This window comes from Ursus arctos, unplaced genomic scaffold (assembly GCF_023065955.2).
Source record: "Ursus arctos isolate Adak ecotype North America unplaced genomic scaffold, UrsArc2.0 scaffold_7, whole genome shotgun sequence".
In the NCBI taxonomy this organism is placed as follows: domain Eukaryota; kingdom Metazoa; phylum Chordata; class Mammalia; order Carnivora; family Ursidae; genus Ursus; species Ursus arctos.
In genome coordinates this window covers 9,614,626-9,634,038 of record NW_026623089.1, presented here as the reverse complement: position 1 = coordinate 9,634,038, position 19,413 = coordinate 9,614,626, and the positions used below count along the sequence as shown (strand labels likewise).

Sequence of the window (19,413 nt, the reverse complement as noted above, 5' to 3'; positions counted from 1 at the left end):
GCCTTTCACCTAGCTGAGCGGAGGGCAAACGGGTGCGCAAACTTCACCAGTGTCAGGGGAACGAAAGGATCGAGATGCTAGAACTACGTTGGAGATGAAATGGATAAGGCTTTTCAAGTGACTCTCGGTCGGACACGAGAAACTGGAGTCAATGATCCCACTGCACTGAGTTGCCGCGAAAACAGCTCGGCAATGAAGGTGTCGGCGGGTAGAAGTAGGAGCAGAGAGGAGAGGGTGGGCAGGCGACCCTCTGATGACACCACCGAAGGAGGTAAAAAGAAATCAGGGGACTTGGCTAGCATAAAGGAATTTTGATTCTTCTGTCGCGTATAGGCTTGTCCTGCCAACTATTTCACCCCAAGCGGAGCCAGAAACCCTCCCCAGCTTTGGCCAAAGCGTCCCAGCAAAGGCATCGGCAAGGGCGGCCCAGCACTCAGCCCCTGGCCGCAGCCTGCACGGGGACCCTCAGCTCTTCCTCCTGCAAAATGAAATCCACTGGGCATGTGGGGGGTGGGGAGCCCTTCTTAGGAGAGCCAAGCCAGGCTCTGGCTACTGCTCTGGCAGGTGGGTGGTCCCTCCTCATGGGGGCGCGGGGCCGGTCCTGCACATCGTCCAGCAGCAGGGCGGTGAGGACAGGTCGTGGAGGGGAAACGTGAGATCTGAAGTACCTTCTCCAGGTTGGAAAGGCACGCTACCTTAGACGCAAACAACACGTCGTCAACAGAATATGGAAACAGCTGTTCTCCCACGGAATAGAATTTGGTGATAAAGTCAGTGTGTTTCAGCCACAACAGCAAGGAAAGAACACGGTGTGCAGAAATGGAGTCCTAGCGCTGTGCCTTCCACAGAATCTGCAATAACGTCCACTTGGACAACAGTAACCACCCTTGGCCTATCACACATAACGGTCATTTGCAGCGTGTGTGTGTGTGTGTGTGTTTGCATGTGTGTGTTTGCGTGTGTGTGTTTGCATGTGTTTGCATGTGTGTGTTTGCATGTGTGTGTTTGCATGTGTGTGTCTATGTGTGTTTGCATGTGTGTGTGTCTGTGTGTGTTTGTGTGTGTGGGTTTGCATGTGTGTGTTTGCATGTGTGTGTTTGCATGGGCGTGTGTGTTTGCATGTGTGTGTGTCTGTGTGTGGGTTTGCATGTGTGTGTTTGCATGTGTGTGTGTTTGCATGTGTGTGTCTGTGTGTGGGTTTGCATGTGTGTGTTTGCATGTGTGTGTGTTTGCATGTGTGTGTGTCTGTGTGTGGGTTTGCATGTGTGTGTGTTTGCATGTGTGTGTGTCTGTGTGTGTGTTTGCATGTGTGTGTCTGTGTGTGGGTTTGCATGTGTGTGTTTGCATGTGTGTGTGTTTGCATGTGTGTGTGTCTGTGTGTGGGTTTGCATGTGTGTGTTTGCATGTGTGTGTGTCTGTGTGTGGGTTTGCATGTGTGTGTTTGCATGTGTGTGTGTTTGCGTGTGTGTTTGTGTGTGTGTGTTTGCATGTGTGTGTGTTTGCGTGTGGGTTTGCATGCATGTGTGTGTTTGCATGTGTGTGTGTTTGCATGTGTGTGTTTGCGTGTGTTTGTGTGTGTGTTTGCATGTGTGTGTGTTTGCGTGTGTGTTTGTGTGTGTGTTTGCATGTGTGTGTGTGTTTGCATGTGTGTGTGTTTGCATGTGTGTGTGTCTGTGTGGGTTTGCATGTGTGTGTGTTTGCATGTGTGTGTGTCTGTGTGTGGGTTTGCATGTGTGTGTGTTTGCATGTGTGTGTGTCTGTGTGTGTGTTTGCATGTGTGTGTCTGTGTGTGGGTTTGCATGTGTGTGTTTGCATGTGTGTGTTTGCATGTGTGTGTGTCTGTGTGTGGGTTTGCATGTGTGTGTGTTTGCATGTGTGTGTGTCTGTGTGTGGGTTTGCATGTGTGTGTGTTTGCATGTGTGTGTGTCTGTGTGTGTGTTTGCATGTGTGTGTCTCTGTGTGGGTTTGCATGTGTGTGTTTGCATGTGTGTGTGTTTGCATGTGTGTGTGTCTGTGTGTGGGTTTGCATGTGTGTGTTTGCATGTGTGTGTGTCTGTGTGTGGGTTTGCATGTGTGTGTTTGCATGTGTGTGTTTGCGTGTGTGTTTGCATGTGTGTGTTTGCGTGTGGGTTTGCATGCATGTGTGTGTTTGCATGTGTGTGTGTGTGTGTTTGCATGTGTGTGTGTTTGCATGTGTGTGTGTTTGCATGCCACGGCAGACACATTTGGTTTTCATTGTCCTTGACTGACCGGAGGAGTAACAGCTCTCTCCTCCCCGGAGAGGACATGTGGGTCAGCCCCGACATTTTCCAAGCCCAGCATGTGGTTTCCGTCACATGTCCCTTATTAAAGTCCGCAGGAGCTATGTGGGGGTCGGGGAGCGCGTGGCCCCCAACACTCCCCGAGGAAAGGGGCGCGAGGACCAGAGTTAGTAGCCAGAGCAACACATAACAAGGTGTCTCATTCCAGACCGGGTCCCCATGGTCCTGATGTCAGTGACGGACTAGAGCCCCAGCGTTCCCGGGGAGCAGGACCTTGCCTATCGATTATGCATTTCGTGGTCACGCCAAGAAGAGGCGGGCTGAGGACTGGGGAGAGCACGTGCATTGGGGCAGATGGGCCCTGCTGGCGGGCAGACAGCGGGGAGAGGCTTGGAACCCCCAACACCAGCCTCATCCAAACGGGCTCAGGGACAATCAGGGCTCCAGCAGAGACGGAGGTCACCTTACACTTAAGAAAGGCATAGGTGGGGATTTTCCAGTTTTGTTCTTACAAAGGGGAGGAAAAAACCCAAAGCCACAATTCAAATAAAATGAATATTTGCTTTTTCTTCATCATTGGAGATACGTCCCTGTCACCTTGATTATCATGTTTCCATACTTCTAAAGAAAGAAAAAAGGATCTGCAATGGATATCCACCTACATTCTCAAAGAAAAGCATGGAGTGACCTTAGATGAGAACACTTATCACATTAACGCCAGGCATATGTAGGATTTCACCGGGCACCTGGCTGGCTTTATTGGTAGGACATGTGACTCTTGATCTCAGAGTTGTGGGTTTGAGCCCCACATTGGGTATAGAGATTACTTTAAAAGAGGAAGAAAGAATTTCATTTTCCTTGATCCTTTCTCATTTTTATCTTCTTTTTTCCTCTGGTAAGTCCTAGTCAGTCATTCAGAAAGTGTTCACTGAGAGCCCACTAGGGGCTGTTTGGGGTCTGGTGACAGAGCCGCGGGCAAGCCAGAGCAGACCCCCCCCCCCCCCCCGCTACCAGTCCATTGAGGAGACAGACAGACACCAACACAAACAGGACACACAGTCTGTGGAGAGCAGGCCTCACACAAGAATGCCACAACATTCTAAATGTCATGTCAAAAGCCAATGTTTGGGTGCTAATTTGAATAGGGGGGACAGAGGCCTCCCCGAGGGGAAGCAGGCAGAACCAGAATAGGGAGGACAGCATTCTGGCGGGGGGGAGGGACAGGCGGTTGTGCCCCAGTACAGCCGGCGGGTATCTTGCTCATCCTGAGGCCAAGTGAGGGTACCCCGGTCCAAGTCCCCAGCTCTCGGGTGAGAATTAGAGCCTCCCCTGGAACCCCGTTCTCCTCATGGGCCCCAGGTGGCTCGCTGCCTTCATCCCTTCCCATGTGCGTGTGCGTGTGCACGCACAGGTTTTCCTTCGACCCTCAAGTCCGTTTTCTTGGCCTTGCCTCCTCTTACCTCCTGTGATGCTTCACACCTTCCTTCAAGCCACAGTTTCGGTCTTTCCAGACCACGCGTCCTGCTTACGTCAGCATGGCCTTCCAGGTCCTCACGACCCACGTGCCGCTCTCTCGTGGGCTCTTCGCCCAAGAACACACCAGTGACCGTGCACGGGGCGAGGACGGGGGGGCAGCGCCTGACTGCGACCACGGAGGCTGCTCGCCCCGGGAGGGGGAGGGCTGCAGGGACCGTGACTCCGGCAGGACGGCAGGAGGAGCCGGAGCGGGTCCGGCAGCGGCTGCGGGTGTTCTGCCTCTTTTGCCCCCTTCTCGTTTTTCCGTGGGCTCAGAACTCTGTTCACACGGCCCAGCGGCACAGGTTCCTGAGCCTTGTAGCGGACGCTGCCGGGCACCCAGACCCCAGCGGCCGTGCGCGCGTGCTGGCCCTCAGCAGCTCCCCCTACCCCGTGGCGGGGGCGCGGCCCTGGGCCGAGTGGAAGTCATCCCACCTGCAAGGTCATCGTCCACACCTGGCTGGAGCCCGGGTCAGCGGAGCCCCGCCCTGCTCAGCCCCCGGCCCTGTGCCCTCTGCGTCCTCCTTCCCCTTTCCTCAGAGAGCTCCCTCACTCCCCCTGCCCAAGGAGCCCTGGACGGCTCTGTGTCTGGGAAATCTGACCCAAGGCCAGCCTGTTCCTCTCCGTAGACCTAGATACTCCATGCACCTGCTGCTCCCGGTCAGCCTCTCCTCTTCTAGAGACTTCCCTCTTCTGCTCTTCCCTTCCATCCTAAGGCCCCCTTCTGAAGATCGGTTAGAAGGCCATTTCTTTCCCGCACTGGCAGCACACGAGTTTTGGTTTTTATGCTTAACAATCCAGGAAGCTGTGTTCCAGAAAGGAAATGGCAGTTTGCAGAGAAGCAAGGGCGGCCCCTCCGTCCACCTCACGGAGCAGCCGCTCGTTCAGGGCCGGGGAGGGTGAGCTTGGGGAGCCCACGCGCTTACAGGTGATGGGCTGCAGGGGCTCTAGGGAACCCGGACAAGCACCCATCTCAAGGACTTATCAATGCTTTTCTCACGGATTTTTTTGGAACCAGAATTTCTTGGTTCGCCAGCCACACTGGCCACGCACAACTTTGCCTCCTCGTGGGGTTTGTTGTCGTGGGGCCCCTGCCTTCCCGTGCGGCCTCCCCCCAGGTGCTCCCTATGGGAGAGGCTTAGGAGGCTCGCATATTCCATCCTAGGTCTCCTGGTGAAAACAACAAACCAGTTTTGCTGATGGTAGGGAATCGTCTGGCTTGTCTGTTTTGTGGTGGGTGCTCTCGGTTTCTATCCTGGGAGATGGGGATGCGGCTTCTCTCCACCGGGACACTGCCCCTTCCAGCCATGGCTGCTCCCCACTGCCGTCCAAAGTGGCCCCCGGGGGGGCTGCCAGAGAGGACGCTGCTGGCACACAGGGCACGCCAGTGTAGGAGCCCACCCCTCCGGAGGTGCCTCGCTCTGTCCTCCACTCCAGCGCCCATGACTTTCTTTCAAATCCTTTATATTTCAGCCAAAACAAAACGGCACTCTGCTCCCTAAGCATGCCCTGTATTTCTGCTTCCACAAGGGCTCTTATTCCATCCTTTCTGCCAGGCCTGCCCTGATCATCCTTTCTCAAAATCGACTGTAGGTCGGAGAGAAACAGCTCTGACCGCCTCCATCAGAGGCAAGCTTTTCTTCCCGAGGGTTCATAGGATTTCATCTCCGCTCCTACAGCAGCTCTTGTTCCAGCTCGTGGGTTTAAGTCGGCCCTCCAGGACTGTGGTCTCCTGAAAAGCCAAGAGCACCACTGCTCCCTCTCTGAGCCTTTCGTAAGTCCACGCGTTCCATTCACTCCACGCCCGCGGATTGCCCCTGCTTCCAAAGGCCGTCCCTGAGCGCCCTACCCGAAGTGGCCTTTCGTGCTACCAAACACAATCCAGCATTCCTACTGCTCTACTGGTTGCAAATTGTCTGTCTCTCTCCCTGGAATGAAATGCCAAGAAGACAGGGACTCGGGCTTGTGCACGTCCAAGGCCCGCACAGCACTCGGTACAGGTGCTCAGAGAGTGGTTGGCTGAACAGATCGGTCCATCAAAAAATGCATGAACGCAGCCTGTGTGGGGCTGGGATTTTGCAAACAGCTTTCCAAGAGCCAGCAGGTGGAGAGCCCCCGGCCTCTAGGGATGTCGGGCTGCAGCCCCGTGATGTGCCGGGTCAGTCCGAGGGCTGTTCGCCCCGGAGCCACCCCTGCCCGCTGTGTCCTCGTCTCTCTAAGCAGTCACAATCCACATGAGCCGAGCAACCGTGTCCCACAGTTGGGCCTGTCCTCGAGTGCCTCGTGAGCTTCCAGGAGAAGCGGTGGCCTCATAAAGTTTAGGAAGAATGAACAGAAGTTAAGGCCAGTGGAAGAAACAGCACGAGAATCTTCGTGACTCATATCAAGTCTCACTTCGGCGCTTCGCCCTGCGCGCTCTCAGGGAGGCCCCCGGCGGGTGAGGTCCCGAGGGAGGGGGACTGGCTCCCCGATGCGCTTGGGTGGTGCTGAGGGCTCTCTTCTGCACCTGCAGGGGGCGGTTTGCAAGGGTTTTCTCCCACTGTCAGGACCTCAGTGAGGGGCAGGAGACAGACTGCTCCCCGGGTGCGGAGTGTGTCAGCGCGGGTAAGAGGGCCTTTGTGTCGGTCGCAAGAATGTCTCACCATATGCGAAATGAATTAAGAGAAGTCCAAATTAAATAGGGATTACACTGATCCCCTTTAAGGATTTTCAATTCATATTGGTGCTTTTTCTTTTCTTTTCTTTTCTTTTTTTTTTTTTGTGGGAGAGCACTAAACCGAAACAGGCCTGCCCTCAGGCACTGGGGTCCACAGACCCAACAGGCCAGGAATTCCTCGTGCAAAACAGACACATGTCCCCCCACAACTTCTCCCCGCAGGCGCGCCTGGCTGCCAAGACCCGTCAGCACCGGGCGCGCAGGGGGTCCTTTATTCCTCTCACCGTTCCCTGGACAGCAGGGAACCATGAAAGTAGCCATCGCGGCACAAACATCCCCCCAAGCATAATGTTCACCTCTGGTGACCCAGGAAGGTGTTCAGCTCGGACCTATTCACCGCGCCCCCGCCCCCAGGAGTGAAGACGCCCTCGGGCTGAACCACAGATGCATTTCTTAGAGAACATTCTCAGTCACTGCCCATTAAAAGGCAAACAGACTGGTGCTTCTCTAAGGCTATAAAGAGAAACTCATTTACGTACATCAAATCTACAACTCCTTCATGGGCGTTTCCGACGTTCCTGCTGTGTTCAGAGCTTGCCACGTTCAGTCGTTCAATCGATCCCACTATGGACTCACTTCTCAGGAATGCTTTCTCAACGGGTCCACCCAGTGCCGTGAAGCTGAGCCCGAGGAGCAGAGCCGTCCTGGGGGCCGGGTCTCAGCACCCACCTGACACACACACACTTTCTCGTGGGACGTTTCTCCCATGAATCCGGTCTCTGGCCGGCTTTCTGAGAGCGACATGCATCGTTCCCATGGCCCGACTTGTGTTGCTCGAGCCTTAAGAAAGAATTGCGATTGGAAGGACTTCAGATATGCTAGACCAGGTGTTCACGGGGGGGTGGCACCCAGTGTGGACCTTGCGGACTTGAGTGTCTGCCGCTGGAAGAGGTTGGGCAAGACAGGTGAGGGGACAGACCCAGCGGAGGTCAAGAAACGGGCAAGAAATGGCTGAGAGGCGGGTCTATGGAACGGAGATGTAGCAAAGGGTAGAAAAAGGGGTTGGGCATCCAGGGGGCCAGTTGAGGCTTCATGCAGGAGGTAACGAAGCACTGCCTGACGTGGGGCCAGGAGAGACAGAGCAGACATCATATGTTCGTCGGGCTCGTGAACTGGCTGGGAAGGTTGGCTGGCTATTGCAACGATCCTGGCAAAAAGGACTGGGGCCTGCACCGGTGCAGTGAGACTGGAGCCAGGGAGGAAACTGTGGGAGAGATCCAGCTGCTGTGTCAGGCCTGGAGATCTCAGAGCTAAGTCATCCATCAATATAAAGTGTCTCGAATGTGCAGATTTCTCCTTCATGGTTTTCCTGGCAGAAAGAAGACTTAATTCAAAGACAACCCAAATATGAAAAAAATCAAGGATGTGGGAAATAAGAAACACAATTTATATCAAGAACTTTGGCCCAAACGGACCAAAGGGAAGGTTTACCTTCCCTTGCATCGTTTAGTCAGGGGGGGAGCAAAAGGCAAGAAAGTTTCTTTCTGCCCCCTGGTGGCTTTCGGGAGAATTGAACTGGAAGGGCAGAACGAAGAGAGGGGACCAGTTTCTCCACCTTGTGCCCAACGTCAATGGAGCAAACACCCCTCCAACCACAGTGAAGACGGTTCAGACGTCCTGACATCTCAGGTCTTCTGCCTGAGGTCGGTGAGCAGGGGTCGGGCCCCGCCAGCGTGGTTCGTCGCGCGTGCTGCCCCGCCGGACAGTGGACTTGGCCGCACAGACTGACTCCGCTTGCACTGAGCAGTTTCTAGAACGTGACCTGGGAGCAGAGCGTCTCTGACAATGGTCAGGAAACCGCTCCCCCGGCCTCCGTGTCGAATTGCCCTGGCCCAGGCGCTGGGCACACAGCTCTGCACACAGCAGAATGCACTTTTAATTAGGTTGGGGTTTTCTGGTTTGGGGGGGTGTTTTGGGGGAGCGGTAAAAGCGACCAATCTATTCCCAACTTCCATCTTCCAGCTCCCCTCTTGTCCCCCACTCGGGCGGCATTCCACAGCCCTGTGCAACATCACTTCGTTTCCACTCGAAAAAATGTGCTTTTGATTTCTTGACCTTTTTGATAATGCTCTTCAGCTAACGTGTGGCCCTGTGAAAAGCCAATTTTCGGAGGTAATGCCTCTTCCAGAATTTGCCTTCATGCAGAACAATAATGCAGGAGGATGAAGAAAAGTAGGAGCAGTTGGGGGCTGGCTGAAAACAGTCCAGTCATTATCAGTTAAACTGTAACTGATAGGACAGCCCGCTGTGCGGAGCGCTCGGTGCGGCCTACGAAATGCTGCTGTTTCCAGATAGCCTGTTGTTAGGTTTGTCTCGAACAAAACAAACAAAAATGCGCATAATTGTACCAGGCCTCAAAACCCATTTTATTCTCCCAGTATACCAAGGAAATCCTGAATGGTGGCGCCACTGGAGAGAGGGAGGCCCTCCGTGGGCTCCTATGAATAATTGTTTATCCACATTCTATTAGAGAAAGGCCAGCCAATGGAAAGTTCCTACCCTTCTGACATTAGAGCGCCCTTGGTGAATGGGCATTTCAAATGGAGTTTAATTCCATAGTCCCCAAGACCTGTTTCAATATGGTGAATTTTGCAGAGAACTGTAACCTATCCAGTTAATAGAATCTTTTTGTTACTTTCACAATTTCAAACAGAAATATTTGAATGCCTTATACCCTCTTTCCTGTAGCAGAGTATACCGAATGTACTGTAACTGTGTCCTTGACAATTCCCTGACAATCATTACCAACGTCAACTCTGATTGACCTGACGATGTCGTGGGCTCAGGGGATGTTGAGATGTTTGGGGTTCTATGCCTTGGATTGGTAGGGTTCACTCTCTTTTTTCTTTAATATTTTGTTAATACTTCGTTACCTGTCTTTTCGTCGACATCTGCTTTGGGCAAGGTGTAATGGGCTGCGCCGGGCGAGGCTATTTCTTCTCCACCTACTACTACCAGCTGGCTCCACCTGCCCAGTTCGACTCTCCTGATGAGGAAGCTGAGGTTTGCTTGCCTTCTGGTCCTGGCCTAAGGTGTCACAAGTGATCCGGGGACTTGAACCTGGTCCAGCTTGTCATCAAAGTCCAGGTTCCCTCCATGTTTTGTTTTGTTAACTTACTAAGATTAATAGAAGGATCTGGTTGCTAGTGGAATGTGGTCAGAAGGTGGCTCGAGGTCTGCTGTTGGCGCTCCCCACCCTACAGTGTGTCTTCACTCCTCCAGAGCAGGCTCCCAGCACCGCTGTCCCTGGGGGCGGTGCTGAATGTCAGTGGCCATACCGGAAGAGCTGGCCAGGGGGTGATGCACACCCTTCCATTAACATGTCCTTTCCAGCTCACTTTATCCTTTTCCTCTGGCACCAAAAAATTTCTTCTCCTTAGGCCACGCGGCCCAGATGACTTTCCCATGAGTAAGGCGTGAGCTCTAGAGCCTGGATTCAAGCCCAATTTAGCTTCTAAGACGCAAGTTTGTCTCTTTGTTTCTTGTTTTTCTTTTTTTAACCTTACTTTTGGACACTCCGTTCATGTTCCAGACGGTGAAGTGCCTGGCTAAGCAACCTGCGGATAAGCAAGGCCTGACGTTCATCATCACTCGCAGGTAATGCTGACATAGGACAGCTTCCCTATATCAACAAAGGCCATAAAGGAGTCATAGAAATGAATAATGTTCTCATTATCGTAAGCTCGAAGTGTTCTCCGGACTTTCTCCTCCCAACTTGGATCCTTTATTTCCAACCTTCCTTGACAGCATCTTTGGTGACATTATCAGAAATACTCATTCCCGCAAGCGTGAACCCCCAGCGGCTGCAGATGCGGAGCTCATACTTACACACTCTTGGCCACACACGGATGTTTCTCGGGCCTTCGTATGAAAAGCATATGGAATAGAATTAAGTAAATCACAGTGTGGCTCTCAAGAATAGGCAGAGACGGGGGAGACCAGAGATAGTGATCCTTAATTCCCGTAGGCATTGCCCCCCACACTGTGCAGAGCCCCTGGAGGCCACTGACCAACCTCAGGGGCTCCTGCCGACCCCCCCGCCCCCGCCGCCGCTCTGCTCACGGGTGGCCGCAGTCTGGTGAAGTGAATCCAAACGGATGTCTCCGTATCTAAATCACACGACTCTAGTGCAATTCCACAAAGATCTCCACATTGAGGACACTGGTAACGCAGTTTGGGTCAGATGTAGGCTGTAGTAGGAAAAAAAACCAACAGCAATCAAAATCACTTAAAAATACTATAGCAAAGGCATAAAGAACCTTTAAGGCAGACCTGTAAATCAATCTAATCTGTCTTCTGGACTTATTCAGGTGAGGTAACCACCAGCTGTGTATTCAACAGTACGAGAGAGACGTGTAAGGAGGATTTATTTTTCCCATTTTCTTTTGCACACAGGTTCACTGCATATTTTTGTAAGAGATGCATATAAATCCTTTTATTGGTATAGATTCAAAGATTTTTATTGATAAATCTATAAAATAATTTTTCTACCTGATCAAAATAAACATGTAACTAGAACTAGAAACCTGAAAGAAAATTTGAGATGCAATATAAAGATGGAAATAATAGGGGTGCTTTTGGTGGCTCAGTCGGTTAAGTGTCTGCCTACGGCTCAGGTCATGATTTCAGGGTCCTGGGACTGAGCCCCGTGTCAGGTGCCCTGCTCAGTAAGGAGTCTGCTTCTCCCTCTCCCTCTGCTCCTCCCCCTGCTTGTACTCTCTCTCTCTCTCAAGTAAATAAAATCTTTTTTTAAAGAAGGAAATATTAGAGCACAAGTACTTTAGAAATATTCTGAATTAATCTCTCATTCAAATTATTCATTAAACATTGTCACTGCACATATTTTAACCTTAAAGATTTTTTTATTTACTGAGGAAGAGGGGGAGAGGGAGAGAATCTGACTCGCTCAGTGAGGAGTCTGACATGGGGCTCCATCTCACAACCCTGAGATCATGACCTGAGCTGAAATCATTTTGTCAGACGCTTACCCAACTGAGCCACCCGGGCGCCCCCATTGTTTAAATCACAGCGACGTGTGGCAGTTACATCAGGAAACTGAGGCAGCCTCATGGCAATGAGATACGTCAAATTCATTCGTACGGGCAGCTACACTTTTCAAAGTCTAAATTGTTCAGTGTAAATTACAATGTGAAACCAGAAAGTGTCAAAGTGAGTTGCCCTAACTAAATGTTCCGCTCTATTAGCTCCATGGTGTTTTGCCACGTAGAAACATGAAATGTATCAAACCATGACATTTTCATTTTGCAGGATGGCCTTCCTGCGGCACCATCCACCAGAACTCGCAACAGTGGAATCGTTCTGTATCTGCACTGTCCCGTGTGGCAGCTCTGGTGGGTTCAATTGTGTCCCCTGCAGGAGCGCCTGGCTGGCTCAGTGGGTAGAGCCTGTGACTCTTGATCTCGGGGTCATGAGTTCAAGGCCCCTGTTGGGCAAGGAGCCGACTGAAGAAAAAGGAATTGTGTCCCTCCCTGCCCCCTGGCAAAAAGATATGTTGAAGTCCTAACCCTACCTGCCCTGCTGATGTATTAAGATAAGGTCATAGTAGATTAGGGTGAGCCTACGTCCAATATGACTGGTGTTCTTAGCAGGAGCTGACGTAGGGAAACACACAGAGAGAAGATGGCCTTGGGAACAGGGAGGCAGAAACTGGGAATGAGGTAGCTGCCGGCCAAGGAACACCGAGCATTGCTGGTCACCAGCCGCGGCTGGAAGGCGCAAGGAAAGATTCTGCCTGGATCCGTCAGCGCGAGCACAGCCCTGTCCATACCGTGACTTTGGACTTCCAGACTCCAGAACTGCGAGAACCAGTACGTGCTGTTTTCAGCCACACAGGTGGTGGTAACCTGTTACAGCAGCCCAGGGGCCCCCGTGGCTTGCTATGAGCCCCTGAAATGTAGCTAGTGAGGCTGAGACTGAATTGTAATTGTAATTAAATGAAATAGACACGCGTGGCTACTGTGGACAGGGCAGCCTTATCAGTTTGTAGGACTTCTACAATAGTCCTATACGTCGAAACCCTTTTAGTTGACCCTTGAACAACACGGGAGTTAGGAACACAGACCCCCTGCGTAGTCAAAAATCTGCGGATAACTTTTGACTCCCCCAAAACTTAACTCCTAATAGTATGCTGTTGACCAGAAGCCTCCCCGATAACATAGTTGATTAACACATATTTCCTATGTTATGTGTCATATACTGTATTTCTACAATGAAGTAAGGTCTCTTAGAGAAAAAACCGTTATTAAGAAAATCAAGGAAAATACACTGACAGTACAGTACTGTATTTATTGCAAAAAATCTGCATAGAAGTGGACCCATGCAAACCCGTGTTGTTCAAGAGGCAACTGTATTGAGCTGAGTGTTTGAATTAAAACAGAATAATCATACTCTTACTAGTGAGCTTTCATTAAGCATACACTCTCTTTCACTGTATATGAATGTACATATAATCTTTGCTTTAATGGTCAATTAAACAACAAACATCAGCAACGGTTAGCTTCCAAATTCCAGTCTGGCCATCTCTGAACATTTCCAAATGTGCTGAAAGTATATAGAAGTGCCCACATACAACTGAGCTAAGATCCTTACGCTCTGAATTCACAAACCTAAAATGCTATTTTTCTTATTTCATGATCAAAAAGCTCTGTTAGTTGAGAGATGCTATTCAGACTCGCTGAATACTGAATTAACAAAGTGTGATGAATGGGACTTCATGAAGTATTCATGAGTCCTCATTTAACACTAATTAAATAAAATTTTATAAAAGGCCAGTGTTAAATCATTTTAAGACCCTGGCACAGACTGACAAAAGCATGAAAAATTAAGGTTCAGGGGAAAATATGATCCAAAAATCACAGAGTTGAGTTATGCAAGCAGGGAGAACAACATTTGTACTTTTTGGTATGATGGCTTTAGCATGCAACATATGACTAATCTTAGAAACCACTTTTTGCCTATTGGTTTTAATCAGACTGTAATGGTCAAAGAAAGAGGTATTTGTGCTAGTCACTCATGGTCTGCTTAATGCATACCAGACAAGCGGAGGATGGCTTTCTCTCCTGCGAGGTGGCTGAAACATTTATTATTGAATTCCATATTAAAGGGTAATTCTTAAAAATCACAAATGCCACATAACATTAAGATTTGCTGGGCTAGGTTCATTTTTTTTTGTTTTTAAGATTTTATTTATTTGAGAGAGAGCACACAAGGAGAGGGGCAGAGGGGGAGGGAGAGAAAGGGACAGAAGCCCAAGCAGACTCCCCACTGAGTGCAGAGCCTAATATGGGGCTCGATCCCACGACCCCGAGATCATGACCTGAACTGAAATCAAGAGTCAGACGCTTAACCAACTGAGCCACCCGGGCACCCCAGGTTTTGTTTTGTTTTTGAACAGCATATCCATTTGGAATTGCGTCTTCATATTGCAGGTGGAGAGATGCGGTGAGGAACGCAAGTGATAAAAATCTGTAAGCTATTTCGGAGCGCTAAATGAATAAAAACTTGGCATGCAGAATAGATGTAGCAACTTCAAATCTTGGTCTGATTGAGAATTAGACCGTCAATAGGAAACTGTTTCCTGGACAGGACTGGACTGAAGATACCAACTGCAACAACCAACTGGATATGAAAATGCAATTTTACTTAGAATTAAATCTTAAAAAGCCAACATATTTTTCAAAGTAAAAAACGTGGCTAAACTAACAATAGCCCACCCTTTCCTGGTACCCATTTTAAGGACCTCTGTTGTATAAAGAATCAATGAATCAGAACCTTAATTTGTTTTAAATAATCTTAAGCTTTTAAATTAGACATTTTCTAATTGGAAATTTTACAGGCATTCAAACCGCAAAAATGGTAAGATAGTCTCCCAGAAAATATTTAGTTGAGGGACAATGAGAGGAGGTGCTACTAACTTTTAAAAGCTATACCTGAACCTTCAAGTTCGGAGGAAATCCCTACTGTCGGGGAAATGCATAGGGAAAAGAACCATGTGACAGAGTGTTATGAAGAACTGATGAGAGCCATTAATGCCGGCCAATTACAACTCTGAGTGCCCATGAGGGGGGGCTTGTCTTGAGCCCCCTTTCTCAAAGGATCCTAGACACAGTGGAGTGTATCTAATCGAACAGCCATTAAAACAATTATTTTCCTCAATTACTTCTTCATTTATTTTCATGTTCACAATGGATTAAAACGTTCAAAATTATGAAACAATACACATGGCATGATCCCATTTTTATTTAAAAATAAAACAAGACCTATACATCCATGTAGGTAGAAAAAAGTTTGAAAGGGTACATCAAAATGTGAATGGGAGGGGTGGTGGTTACTGATGGCATGGGAAGTGATTTTGTATTTTCTTTGGTAGATTTTTCTACACTGCCTAAGTATTCCTGGTGAACACTGTCCACTTCAAATAAGAAAAACAACAAAGCTACTTCCGCTCTGGAAAAAAAAAAAAAAGTCAGTGGGAATTATAACCAATATGTAAATCACTTGTAAAATAGGATTCATTTTATCCTAAACCTACTAGGGTCCTCTTTACTGTAAAAAAGACAAAACGCTTGAAAACGTGTTCCATAAATATACTGTGTACTACTATGAACGATTAAAGTACACTTTGCTTTATGAGATATTTATTCGAATTTCTCTGTAAACTATGCTTTTTAAAAGAAATTGTATTTGAGTTTGCTACGTAAATCCTACGTCTAATCCCTGTGTGTAAAAGAATGGCTATTTCCTAATTTATCATGTGAAATCCAGATGTTTTGCCTAAAGTGAGATTTATTGTATTTGTATTTATCCCAGAGAAAGGAATCCATCATGCTTTGATTTAGGTAACCCAACGACCTGGAATTCCTGTAATTACTGTAAATGAGATATTATGATTCACACAGCCAGTGTTTTACCTCTGTTTTCTGCATATTCTACAGGTAAATGTAGTAAAAAATCGAAAAGTATGGAGACTTATGTCTTTGAAGTATCGACCAGCATGAGCCACTGAAGATAGAAACAGCTTTATTTTTTTCATTCAACAGTTATCAAATGGACTGTTCAAAAGGCATACACGAGAGCAAAAAAATATCACATGCAATCAAACGTGTTTTGCTTTATAGTCACTGGTTTTCTTTTGGAAGAGAATACACATTTGAATAACTTCTAATTCAAACATTATGTTTCCATTTCACTTCCTTCTTTTCTTTAAAGTTAGCAACCACCAACACATTCTAGATAACTGGACATCATATTCTCATTTTTATTCACACTGCAGTAGAATAAAGCCTATAAAATCAAACCAGATACTGCTCAGATATCTGAAAAGGTTCATTTACATAATAGATTCTGCTATGTTAAAAAACCGCACACAAGCGATATTTTGCAAAATGGATAAAAAATAGGATACGTTGTCTGAAAGCAAAGATAAACTAATAATTTCTTATCTAAATAATTTTAATCAAATGAATAATATATTCATTTGGTAATAGCCTCTTTTATAGAAAATTAAAAAAAAAAGTGCTCAGATTACATTTGTAAAAAATAATAAAAATCTCACAGAACTGGAAGAATTTAAATAAACTCGGCAGCATGGAAAACCTCGATTACATTTCTGCTCCCGAGACGAGGCGGCAGGTGTGAATTTACCTGCATCCAGAAAGGAACTACAACTCTAAGAGGGTAGCGTGCAGCTTCCAGCCTTGAGAAGATAGAAACTGTCTTTGAAAGGTTCTCGAGTGTCTTTCTTTGGATGCAAGCCATGAACATAAGACCAGATTTCTCAGCTAGACTGCACGTCGACTGGCAAAGCCGGGTCGCTTGCCTTGCTGTCCTTCTCTAGCACGCTAGTAATACTCAGCCAGGGTGCAAAAGAACACATAATGAACTCATTAGGGTCCATACGCTCTCTCTTCCCAGAAGAACAGCGCATGAGTACAGCAACTGAGCAGAAGAATCTTCGTGCCCCGCTCTCTCTGGCGGTTCACTGCAGCCAGCCTTGAATGCCGCCCTCAGGGGCAGCACCCCGGTTCCCACAGGGATGTGATCGCTCACTTTCCTCTGAAGGGACCCTCACTGAATTCTGCAGGAGAAAACCAGAGTTGTGGTAAGATGTAAGAGCCAGGTTTTCTCTTCGTGGGATACTCAAGAGTTATGATCTTCAGGGCTGCTGTTCCACCTGCCAACCACGGAGGTAAAAGCGGGTGTGACACAGCTGGTAGCAACGCGAACATTCCAACGCCAAGGGTAACAACGACCCTACCCCGCGGACTTTCCTAGTACTCAGATTACTCACAACACTTTTGAAGCTCTACTTCGAAACTTCTTCCAAAATTCAGGTATGTCCACAAAACAGTGTATAGAGCATAATTCTATTTATATCCAAATTATATATGTCTGTGTGTAGACAGATAACAATTCTGTCTGTCTCTGGTATGGTAGAATTTCAGATTATATTTTACTTTCTTCTTTACAGTTTTATTAATGTTTGTATTGCTTACAGTGAGTACCATTTTGTAATCCTAAAAACATTAAGCTATCTTCGTTTAAGAGGGAAAAAGAAAAAAAAGTTCCATAGATTCCGAAGGCAGCTCCAAACAAGAGTCTATCAAATACTCTTGGGAGACTATTTTGAAGAATAAAATCCCAGAAGAATGCAAAATCCACGAGATCAGAGAAAATGCCTTTCCTTGCTACTCTATCTTCAGTTGGCAAAGAACCTGCACGTGGCAGGTGTTACTTACACACACACACACACACACACACACACACACCCTGTCTGAATGAATAAATACACAGTTTATTTGGATGCTTAATTTCTAGACATGTGATTTTAAAAATCATTGTTTTATGAGCCTTCTTTTAGCTAACTGAAATTATTTTCTAATGTCTTACCTAAATTTAGTGCATTTAGGAGAAAAGTTTAAAACCAGTAAGTGGGTTTCAAAGTACTACGTTTTATAATATGGTTTTTAAAAAAGATCAATGGGAAACAGGCAAAACGGGGAATGGAATGAACTCCGTGGCCAAGCAGCCGGCAGCAGCAGATGGGGGTCAGCTGAGAAAGAGCAAGGAAACTAACCCTCCTCTGTCGTCCATCGTCTCCAACACAAGTCCGTTCTGTGAACTGGTAGCGTTGAGTGGTCCTCCTTGCTCCCAGCACAGCGTCTGCCACCTTGACGGGGTGGACAAGGGACATTTGCTGACTGGGTGAGGGGCCAAAAGAAAGTGAGAGGACAAGGAGCTAGCACTGCTGACTCTTGCCTGGGAACAGAGGTCGAAATGACGCCTATGCTTCATTACACGTGATTTCTAGCACAGCTATAAAAGCAGTCAGATATTAACTAATTTTTAATCAATAACCAAAGGCAAGTGTCCTGAGTTCCAAGGAGTGAAAAATTTAGTGTATAGTTACTCCTGATGGGTCTTAGGTCAAGACAGGAGCTAACATTTTTCTAAAAAAACAAAACCCTACAAAAACCTTCATTTCTTATATTTTTAGAAATAGAGCAAATAATATATACAACTAGGGTAATGATATATTTTGTTGTCCAAACTGGGATACTTTTGAGAGTAAGATTACTTGGGAGTAATAATCATTCTCGGAAAAAAACAACCGTGTGGAGACAACAGCCGTGAGGGGAGCCGTCCTGGGTAAACGACCATCTGACGGTCACACCATGTCCTTTCTTCCCGGTCTGTATTTTCTTTTTCTGAGTTTTCTATCAACCACACAGCACTCGGCAGTGATACTGAACACTGAGCGGCATCTGCTCCGTTCTCTTGAGAGGCGTTTTCGAAGAGAGAACACCGACTCCCCGCCTTCTCCCCCAGCCCTGCGGTCTTGCAGCATAAACTACTGTCTTACGTGGATCTGAGAAAAGTCTGCTGTAATTTCTTTGACAAAAAAAGCACGACGGTGATTTAAAAGACTTAAGATCCACTTATTCATTTTACTTTCCCAAATATTAACACAAGCAGTTTATACCGTATCTTGTTCATAAAAGAAACTTCCAAAATGATAAAACCCCCACGAGAAGGCGAGGTCATGAACCTATTTTTAAAATCTTTATATTAACCAGGAGATTCTCACAAATACATCGCCACAAAATATTCTAGAAAAGCCATAGAAGAGTCAAAATAAAAAACATCTCATCTGTGGGCAGGCCCGGGAGTGCAGGGGTGCAGGGTGCGGGGCGCAGGGGTGCGGGGCGTGGATGACGTCAGTTCCGCAGCAGCAGCATCCGCTCGGAGCACGCCTGCCCCACCAGCCCCGCGTACTGCAGCACGGCCGCCTCCTCGCTTGGGTCCCTCTGCTGTTTCTTATAAACGCCGTAAGGCATTATGGCTTTCTTATGGAACACCTGCAAACGGTCAGGCTCCTTACTGCGACCTTCGTCCACTGCAAGGACAAAGAAGAGTCATTAAAACCAGTCACGTGTCAAACTACTTTTTATATCCGAGCGCAACGATATTTCATTCGAATAATAATGCCGCCCGAAGATGTTCTCCTGGGCAGAATGTTCCAACAAGGCTGGGCGGCAGGGGGGCTGAGGACGTCATGTGCAATGACAGGATACCCTGCTGACGGGTAAGAGCTTCCCTCTCCTGACAGCGCGAAAACGTCAGAAGAGAATTGTATGCAATTAAAAAACGGGCCTTCAACACATTTTCTCCTCATGGTCAAGTCTGCAACGGTCTTTCCTGAGTCTGAACTGAACTAATTTTGCCTCTCCCCCAAGCCGATGTCCTGTCTGAGGTTTTCATCGCTGCAGCCAAGCTTTCTGTAACTCGTGGGCCTGGGCGGACTCGAGCCGAGCAGGTCCTGGCACTGGCGCAGGTTCTGGGGGCAGAGGGCAGATGCTTACAGCTCCCCGGGGGGATGGGGCAGGGATGGCCAGTGGCTGC

General features: G+C 48.0%; 1 protein-coding gene across 29 annotated transcripts in view; it reads right to left on the bottom strand.

Annotated features, from left to right (window-relative positions):
* Positions 1-19,413, bottom strand: part of ATE1 (arginyltransferase 1) — a 224,508-nt gene that overhangs the window by 47,103 nt on the left and 157,992 nt on the right. For 20 of the 29 annotated variants that reach the window (XM_044382203.3, XM_026494302.4, XM_048219259.2 and 17 more), the window contains one exon: positions 15,515-18,907. In XM_044382203.3, the coding sequence (XP_044238138.2) occupies positions 18,729-18,907 (179 nt within the window). In that variant the 3' untranslated portion in view covers positions 15,515-18,728. Of the gene's footprint in view, positions 1-6,506; positions 10,683-15,514; positions 18,908-19,413 lie in introns of those variants that run through there. The other 9 variants (XR_007190069.2, XR_008958029.1, XR_006408964.3 and 6 more) reach the window with 3 other exon arrangements.